The 10,465-nt window shown below is 35.8% G+C and overlaps 1 protein-coding gene across 1 annotated transcript; it reads right to left on the reverse strand.

Annotated features, from left to right (window-relative positions):
• Nucleotides 1-183: 183 nt before the first annotated feature.
• LOC145567731 (ubiquitin-conjugating enzyme E2 5-like) lies at nucleotides 184-10,155 on the reverse strand. Its single transcript, XM_081627093.1, has 6 exons — nucleotides 9,949-10,155; nucleotides 9,757-9,836; nucleotides 9,144-9,258; nucleotides 8,889-8,941; nucleotides 8,643-8,771; nucleotides 184-582 (listed from the first exon to the last, which is right to left on the reverse strand). The coding sequence occupies exons 1-6, from the start codon at nucleotides 9,990-9,992 to the stop codon at nucleotides 443-445; spliced, it is 561 nt and encodes a 186-aa protein (XP_081483219.1). The 5' UTR covers nucleotides 9,993-10,155; the 3' UTR covers nucleotides 184-442.
• Between the last annotated feature and the right edge of the window lie 310 nt (nucleotides 10,156-10,465).

The raw sequence follows: 10,465 nt of genomic DNA on the forward strand, positions 1-10,465 counted from the left end.
CGCAAAGTTAACAGATTCTCAGGAAATTGCAACTTCTAAGAAATTTAGTTTCCTCGGAAGTGTAGAATACAATGCGAAACACGAGAGTTGGAGGAATGTAAAACATCCCTAGAACTGCAACTGTTAACCAAACAATCACTAAAACATTAGACAATAGCCCTTGTCAGACCAAAGAAAGGTGTCATTATATTCCCCTTTTAGAGGGGAAAATCCAGAAATTGCTTAATCAATGTCATGAATGAATATATAACATCCGATGATTCATAAAACGTCTGAGTAAACTAATATACAGAAGGTCAATAAGAGCTAGAAGAAACAGAAGGGAAGTGTTCAGATATATTTTCCATGAAACCAACCCTTCTTAGAAGCACTTCCCAATTTTCTTTTTTTTTTTAGATTAAATAAATGTACAAGCAGGCATTGTTAAACTGAGCGTGTTGCTTCAAGGGTCAGCTTTGCCAGCCACCTCATCATCACCATCACTGGAAGCATAACCATCCTCACTCAGCTCCTCCTCACTGGATTTATCATCCTCCTGTGCTGCACCAATATCCTCGGGCTTGGCATATTTCTCACAGTATTCTGGAAAATGAACCAGAAATAATTTTGTTCATGAAAGAGTGAAGCAGGCATCAATAAGAATATAATATGTGTAATCCAACTTTACAATTTTTTTTATACAAATACATACTTCGTATTTTGAAATATGAAGTTCAATGACCAATACATCTGAAAAAGTACTAAGTCCAACTATTAAGCTGCGCAGCTGGACAATTGCAAACTATTAATCCAATCAAACAGATTCAAGGACCATCTCAAATGCTCACACTAACTTTTGGCAATTAAACTCCCTGAAGTGTGGACTGTCTCTTGCAGCCCAAACCCACAGGGGTGAAGCATTAAACTCATAAACACACAACCCACCCCCACTCAACCTCCCCCCAAACCAATGAGAGACCGCCATGAAAACTAAACCTGGGACGAGGCTGCAGAGTGCCTCCCACACAGGTACACAACCCCCACCCCAAATCAATGAGAGGCCACCATGAAAATTAACCTGGGACAAGGCTGCAGGAGGCAGAGTGCCTCCCACTGATGCGCAACTCCATTCTCATGAGAGACTAACAATAACTTCAAAAATGTGATGGACTGGTTTTCTGAGAATCTAAGATGAGAGCAGTATAGCAAAATTGTACAAATAAGCTTTGCAAAAGACAGTGTGCAAGCATTCATTCAACAGGCTTGGGTGCTTGACAAAAATTAAAAGTGATAGAAAAGAGTAAAATAAAATCAGCCATTTCACAGAAAGGCAGAGCTGTGCCAATGTGAAATTCACCTAACCACACCATGTCAAAATGGAAAGACTGATAATTCTTACAATTCAGTGATCCACAAGCCTTGCTCAAGCTGAGTCAAGAACACTAGATGGTGATACAGGAGACAATACAGCTGTCGAAAATGTAAAAGGGAAGAAGAGCACAAGCTCGAGAGAAAAAATGTCAGAGAGAGAGAGACAGAGAGAAAACGAAAGAATCTTTCATCTTTCTCTTGGGATAGACTTGTCTTTCTATAAGGTTACATCAAAAGCTTCGACACAATCATGTAAGCAAAACAAATAGATCTTCTCCACATCTACAACACACTCAACTCCGCTGCCTTCAAACCGCAAAGAACCTTCTAACACCCCCTCCTGCACACACACACACACACACACACAAGAAAACCCCCAGGCCGCAAGCACACTTACCCCTATAAACACAGATTTTGGAAATGTATAAGTTCGAAGCAGACATCAGAAACAGACTGTAACCCAACTGGTAGCAAAAGAACAATCTGACTGGGACATAAAAAAGGAAAAAACAGGGAATTCTGGAGCGTAGATGTGCCTTGGGAACCTAACTTTCAGTAGATCTTTTCTACTGCCTCCCCCCGCTTCCCACAAAACCAATGATTTCAAAATTGACAGTGGTATTACAGCTTGCAGACAACATACTCTTCAAAAACTTCTCATTTTCCAACACTATCACTGGTCTCATCCAAAGTCAATGTAGTCTTCTCCGAAAACATACTACTAATATCTAAACTGTATTTACTGAGAGGGAAACCAACAAAACGAAGGCCCTTTTTATCCTCCTTGAACTGCTCCTCTAAGTGTTCAATGAGGCTCTCTTTAGATGTAATTCATGCTTTCTAGGTCTTTTAAGTTTTATAGGCCTCAGGAGTCAGGAGAGATTATTATGTTAATGCCAATCCAGTGTTCAAGGAGAATATTGTAAAACCAAAAAGTTCTTTAGAGGGCAAGTGATTAATAAAATCCAAGCTCTCTACCCATTCTTGTCTCTTGCTTTATCTTGTAAGTTGTTGTAGGCCGTTATAAATAGTGTCGCCACATGTTTCCAGCAGCCCAAAACAAATGATTAAAAAAAAAAACCTTAAATGGAAAAATCTCATCGTCAAATCCGTATGTGCTCATCACCTTAGCTACTCGGCCGTCACAAGCCCCAGTTGACCCTCTAACTCCGCTCTATTTGACAATAGCCCAATAAGCAAGAAACAAACTCGTCTCCCGCTTGTGCTGCTACGTGCTCATAAGGTCCTTCCACTCTCGACTAGCCTTAATGTCACCAATAGAGAAGAGTGCCACATGGCAGACGTAAAATACTCAAAACACTCAAACCATGACACCACGCCAACTTAAGAACGTAGGTGATCCCACAATTACCATCATCTTCCAATCCTTGTTCAAAGAAATCCTTCTCTAAAAGAAACGTATCATTATTTACTTATATATATATATATATATATATATATATATCTTCATCCATATCACCTTCAACTTCTTCTCATCAAACATATGCTAAAATACCTCTAAGCCTCAAGGGAATGGATTACCTACGGTTCTTTAATTATGGACTTTAATATCTTCCCAACAACTTCATCTAGCTCCCCGTCTTCTTAACAAAAACCATAGTCAACCCTATATGTGTAAGAGAAATTTTGAGCACCCTCAAACTTTACATCAAAGTGTTCAAACAGTTGAACTATCAACTAGGATCTAGTAACTATCTGAAGACAATAGTAATATTCAATATCTCACAATTACAATAAATCTTCATACCACCAAAGGTTAGGAACTACATCAAAGTCCATAAGTAGATTGAAGAATGAATTCCCATCTATTGACTATAAGGGCCTGTTCAGCTCAGCTGCTCAGTCAACCAGAACAGGCCCTAACAAATTTTTACAAAAATAATTACCATATAAAATAATCAAAGGAAACCTCCCATTCAAATCTATTTAGAACATGAATTCTTATTGGCCGTGTAATCTTTTTTCTTTACTAAAGAAAAAACATGCACCCATAATACATCATAAACCCCCAACTACTTTTTTTTTTTTATTTTTTTTTTTTATTTTTTTTTTTATATTGAATACGAACAACTACCAATTCCTTTTGAAGAACACTAAATAATCGAAATCTAAGCCCTTATGTGTGGCTTTCTCCTCAATTAAGGGGAAATTATTCAGAACAAAATTCACAACTTTCTTTCATATGGGGCATCAAACTTTAATACAACCTTTTACATCCTACAATGACGCTTTCCCCAACGATTTCGCATCCTTAGACAAAAGAGTGTTCATTTCATAATTGGTCATTATGCATAGAAACCTCCCACTTTCTTGCCTTTGTCACTTCTTAAACTCCTTGTCCGCTTGAATTTCCCCTACAATTTTCTTTAGATGATTGAAGAATAACCCTAAATAATAATCCAGATGCAATAACCTACTTCAACTTGAATAAAGACCACACAAATCTCCCCAAAACACATCTACAACCAAGAATTAAACCCAATAATTAATAAATCTTCAAAGTAGTACACTTTCCCCACGCACATGATACAATTAAAGCATCTATTACTCCAAGGTCGCAACAAGTATTAAAGAGCATATTTGGAAATAGACAAAAAAGCCATAACCAAGTGGAATTTTTTAAAAATCTTAAAAAGTGACAAAGATATATATTTTGGGATGAAAAGAAATCACAGCCAGACTTCAAGTAATGAAAAATTTACACAACCCAAAATAACTACACAATATTATTCACGCAAGCTTAGCAAATAAACCAGGACATGTCATGTAACCCATCACTAAACTCTTACAGCTATCCATCAAGGATTACACACTCCGTAACACATTTAAGAACATGGATGTGTTAGCACCATCACAAATTCACAATGCTCATGCCTTCTCAATCAAATTTGAGATATCTTCCCATGATTCTTCATAGACCCTTCTTAGCTGTAAGAAAGTACAAAAACCAAAATAAGTCTGATATCTTATAAGTGAAACTATTCAATGATCCCCCAATGTGTTCCTTTTTATGCAAAACAGTGGATATCGATGATCTATTTTGTCATAATTCAAAGTACCGATGGACCTTACCCATTAACTTCTCATAGCTTCAGTGCTTCATGTAGCAATTGTCTCCTCACAATATTTCCTAGCTAAATTGTTAGCTAACCACTAAGGTACTGTTTGCTACATGGTAGTTAAGACCATTGGCAACATACAGCAAGTATGTGGTCAATAGTATGTCCTAAATCTTCCACAAGGGTTAGGAAGTAAAAGTTCCTTAACATCAAATCCAACGAGTTCTCGCAGAAATAATACAAATCTTCACTTTCACGAAATAGCATACTTACTCTCATTTGTAAAAAAGAACTACATTAAAGACTACAACTTCCTAGCATCTTATTCAGTAATTTACCACAAAAATCCAAAAGGAAAAGAGGAATGAGGAGTGAAGTGCAAGTGTATCAATAAAAGAATTGCCATAAACATGTTGTTATTAAGATTTGGCTAGATTTTCGTCCCAGGGAACACGTATGGTGACCATAAAGTTGTGAAGCAAAAGCAACAAGATAGCTTCAATAATACTAAAGCCACAACAATGCTATGGACAAGACAAAGGTGAACTGAAGGTTTTGATGCATCTTTTGGCCAGCGCAACCAGACCGCATGGATGATGGCCTTGAAGGAGATGGCACGAAATCATTATGGTAGCTTCAACGTCAAGGACAAGAAAATGGTGAACAGAAGATTTTTCCACAAATATGTCAAGCTGCATGGAAGGTGGCCATAAAAGAGATGACAGAAACACTTCAAGGTAGCTTCATTAATACCACTAAAAAAGACAAGGCAATGGTGATTAAAAGTGTTCATAATGAGCCAAGAAATCTTAACATTTGCTGATGATGACAGGGTAGAAAAAACTGAACTGGTCAAAAGGACAGGAGATGCATACCTCAGCTACCCAAGAAAAAATATTTCTTGGTCAAATTTTCAACCAAAAAGGGCAAGAAATGAGAAGGTTCGCTCAGTCCTAATCATCTACAGGGTAACTATAAGTAAACCCTAAACCCAAAAAGGAAAGCACTCTCACAAGTTGTTTCCATCTCAAAAGGACGATGGCTATTGTCGAAAACTCGAAATTATGTGTTTAAAGCCATTATAATTCTTAATCAGTATATTAAAGATTATGAAATGTTAATGACTCTTCAGCTATCCAATTCTCAAAACTGCAGGAATCTATCTATAATGAGGTTAAGCTCCTGGCAAAAATAAAGAAAGACCATTATAAGGGCACAGGCTTTATGTCTTTTGCATTTCTGACCTAGCTTCTGCTGACTCATACCTCGCAATTAAGTAATTAGGACCACTACAGAGCAATAGAGCATCAGTTTTGCTGCCTGATAACAAAGTTATTCACCTGCAGTGTAATGCTCCTAATCTCAAAATTCAGAACCGCTGTAGTACTTATGTGCAACACAAATTAATGTCAAATTCACTATTGAACGATCAAAAAACTAAACCACATATTGCTTCTTGCCTGCGACTAAATGTCATTATGGCCCAAAAGGAAACCGATGGTAAATGTTCCATGTAACATTCACAATCTTTACGAAAGACTATGAAAGCGTCCGCTAAAAGAAATCTCACCAGAGAATTTCTAACAAGATGCCCTGCCTAGCTGAGCTAGCGACTGTGCTTACGCTCCATATTTTAATATGTAGATAACATCTTGTCAAGATGGAAGTTCAAGGATCCAATTTCAGTACTCTCCCATGCTTCAGATAAAAGTACTAAGGTTACTAAAAGATTATCAACAGAAATCAAACTTCGATACCCAGTAAAGACAACCAGTACCAGAGCTTGTCATTCTCGACAGCCACACCCTATCTTAAGCTTTAGCATCTTGAAAGCCAAAAAAATAACAATGATGAACCGGGTAACTATTCCTTGCTCACAATCCCTTTCCTTCAATGCTCAACACAAAAAAGCAGCACAAATGCTATCTTCGAAATCAAGACTTTTACTCCAACTTTAGTTAGATGAACAACCAATGTGTATACCAGCAATTTCTAAAATCTGCAATCAAAAGCAAAGCAGATAGTTGGGAAGTCATTACATATAACACCCCCATGTCCACTACTTTTCTGATCTAAATGGACAGATTTAATGTCATGGTAAAGGAAGGGTTTTAAGAACGAGGAAGTAAAGCCACCAACAGAAGTGAAACAGTGCAGCAAAGATGAGACAGAAAACCTCCCCAAGGTAGTTTTATGACTTTATCCCTTCATCGACATGAGAATATGAGGACTATTATTTTAGATAAGTGAAAATATAGATACAATATTAAGATCCGAGAAATGAAATAAATTAAGATACAGAGTATTAAAAAATAAATTAAAAAAGGTCTTTTGAATATTTATTCACAAAGAATAAAGGCTTGGATAATCGACACCACCCTGCAGCAAGACAACCCTCAAAGTAGCAGTGTGCTTTATTGGCATATTAATACCAGTGAATTTATAATCTTAATTAATGAAAACCATATGTTAAGAAATTAGGTTTAAGAACTAATACTATATCAACAAGTTTGAAACCAGTGAAAATGTCCAAAATAATTACCATCTTGAGGTTTTCTTTAAAAAGGGAAGCATTATAATCAGCAAAATAAGAATTGTAAATATCAGTGATGACGTCCAAATACATTGTCATCCTGAGGTTATTTTTAGAAATTACAGAATCATGATCAGCAAAAAATCAAAAGTATCAAACAACTTTGTATTCACGCTTTTTTCCCAATTATCGTCCTCAAAGCATTATCATTAAAGGTAACATGCATATTAAATTTAAGAAGAACAACGCAAAGACACATTTCTGTTGCATCTTTATCCAGGTGATGGATGGGATTCAAGGATTGCAAATTTCTCCTAGTGATACCAAATCCAATATCTTTGGTTATGAACATGGTAGTCAAGAGCTGGGAAACAGAAAGAACTGTCAAAGTATGATAGTGAAATGGTGGAGCTTTGAAGGTAGCAATGTCACTCAATCCATACCAAGGTGATGGCAAGAATTTTTTAGAAAAAAGAAGATTAGGCCAATTGGAAGCGGGAAAGGATTGCAGAGAGGTTTAAGTTTGAGTAATTTTGGGGTTTTAATAAGAAGAATTTGATGACTTGGAAGGAGACATGGTGATGAAATGTGGTCCAACACAAAGAAAAAAACAAAAGGAAGAAAATAAATTTCTAGTTAGTAGAAAAAGGAGGAAGAATTGAACAAACAAGGAAGTTAAAGGATTCAGTTCAAAGTTTAAACCATGGCATATGAGAACTTGCATGTTGCAGCAAAGATTGAACAAAAAAAGGAGAGAACATATTCAAATAGGCCAGAGTCAAGTAGCAGAAAACCAAAAACTTTTGATTAAGTGAAGCGCATCAAGGGCAAATCCACCAAGATGAAGCTAGGAAATGTTTAGGGAGAAACTCCTTGACTAGCAAATTTGTACAGTGAAATGTCTAATGAAAATATATAGGGATCCTACACATGGTGACTTTGACCTCCAAAACACGTATGACCAAGTGCTAAGAGACAAAGGAGGTACATTTAACATATATATACCATCTATCAGATATAAGTATAAAGGTAATAAGATTAGTGTGAAAGTTGTCTGATGAGAACATAAGGTTACATCATAGATCATCTTGGAATGTTTTCCTATTTTATAATAGTTACGAATGAGCTTGTTTGGAAGAAGAGAAAAAAAAAAGGGGGGGATTTAGAGTCATAGTGTATGATACTCACATATTGCGTATATTGGTGATAAAAGTGAAGTCAAACGGCAAGTTAGAGCTTTGAAGGGATACTTTGGACTTAAAGAGTGTCAAATTGAGTTGGACTAGGGCTAGCCACATGGGACATAGACTCTAAATAAATGAAAAAAGGGAAAGCCTAATCCTGAGAAATTAGGATTGGAAAGGATATCATACCAGAGAAGGATTATTGCAAATATCTTAAAATTGTCCTTTTAAGTAACAATCTTTTTACCGGTTTACACTAAGTAGGAGAAACATACATATATTTGGACCTCCCCTGCCTTGGGCAATAGTTGTTGGCAGAACTTCATTAAGTATAAAGTAATCTAGACAATCAGGGGGGAAAATAACTAAGATTGAAATATTTGAAAAGGAAGGTTTGCAAATAGGTTCAGAAAAAAAAATGTACAGCTCAACTGCCTCATAATGCCACGCAAGAAAGGCAATGAAATGAAGCTTTAAAAAAGCCTTAAGCATTACCTTTCACCCTCAGCTCGTAAGCAGCTTTATCACGCATCATCAAGGCTGCAGCTTCCCCATTCAAGGGATCTGATGGGTTAGGATACAGCAGAAGTTGAGGTAAAAACACTTCAAAAACATTTACTAAATCTGCAACAAATTCAATATGCGTTATGTCAGCTTCAAAGATAACAACTGTCCAACTATAAAAGCAAAGTACTCAACCCATTTAAACCGTGAAACAAAAAGATGCATTTATATTCATACCAAACATAGGACTCCATGTCTGATTGATAACATCCAAACAAACCGACCCCGACCTGACAATTAGATGCAAGAGAATGTCAGTGCCAATGAGGCATTCTTAATCATATAGAGTGAACCTTTCAAAAAAGACATAACAAAACTTCCATAGCAGATTAGCAGCCACTTCGACACGGGTACTTGTAGTAAAATGAAAAGTCGGAGTAACATAACTCTCAACATACATATTACATATGCATCAGTATTCAGTAGACTTACATTTCATCAACATTGGGGTGATATATCTTGTTGATAAAACCAATGGATGGAGACTTGTATGGATAGGCATCAGGAAGCTCCACCCTTATCTTCCAAGCACCTCCCTGATAAGGACCTACCAGATATGAACAATGTTTTACAATCTAATAATTTCATTTCTAGCAGATTTTGAGAGACATAAAAATCCAGTAAAGTGAACACATAAAAATCCAGTAAAGTGAACACATAAAAACACAAATAAAGCTAAAGTATATATAGATCAAAAATTTATGATATATAGCAGCAGATTTCGCAGTCAAAAAAACAATTGATCATAATTATAATTAAAAATAGTTGGGATTAATTTAGATTAAGATCTTCCTACACAGAATCAAACAAAGTTCATTCAAACATTGAAGATTAAAAGTACAAACTAGATGAACTGAAGTTACTGGCAACTTTTTTTTGCTAATTTTACCAAAACTCATAACCCAGAAATCAAAACACAAAAATAACCACAACCCAGAAAAATAATTACACAAATTTGATAAATTCAACTACAAACATGATAAAATTAAACAATAACATACAATCATTTTCTAAAAATAAAATCAGAGGAGTTTAGATGATATACTGTCAGTGGGTCCATGAAATTCAACATAAAATTCTTGCATGCCATCATTGATCATCTCCACCTTATAGTCACTCATCATCCTAGTTCATAAAAATTGAACAATATTAAAAACAAACCCAAATTTTAATCCAAATTCATGATTAAAAAATTATAGAAAATCAATCAAAAAATAAATTAATTCTGGGTAATTACAGTTTCATCAAGTCCATCTCACGGCGCTTGCTAGGAGAAGACATTTTTTTTATAAATTTTTCTTTTTGTTTGTTTATTTTCCTAGGAAGAAGGGTTTTTGATGTGAGGCAAGAACAAAATTATGAAAAGAAAGAGAGAGGAGAGAGAAAGAGAAAATGGGTAGGGATGTGTGAGTTTCGGTCACAAAAGCAAGTTAGTTCGGACATTCAACAGAGTAATGGTGATATTTATATATATGGGCCAATTTTATTCTTTTTTCCCTCTTTTTTCACAAGTATTTACTACGGAAAAAAAAAATAGTTTAATCACAGAGTTTTATTTATGGCTGATTACACTAAATAGTCGTAGTTACTTAGACAAGGGTTATTTGGTCAATTAGGGGTTACTCATTTAAGGAGTCAAGGGTAACTCTATTAAGGATTACTCATGCAGTGTTTTGGTGTGTGTCAGCCGGTCACACTATAAACGCACTGTAATTTAATTTACATTATGTATTTTCTGTACTTGGAAAACAACA

This window comes from Chenopodium album, chromosome 11, assembly GCF_948465745.1.
Source record: "Chenopodium album chromosome 11, dcCheAlbu1.1, whole genome shotgun sequence".
In the NCBI taxonomy this organism is placed as follows: domain Eukaryota; kingdom Viridiplantae; phylum Streptophyta; class Magnoliopsida; order Caryophyllales; family Amaranthaceae; genus Chenopodium; species Chenopodium album.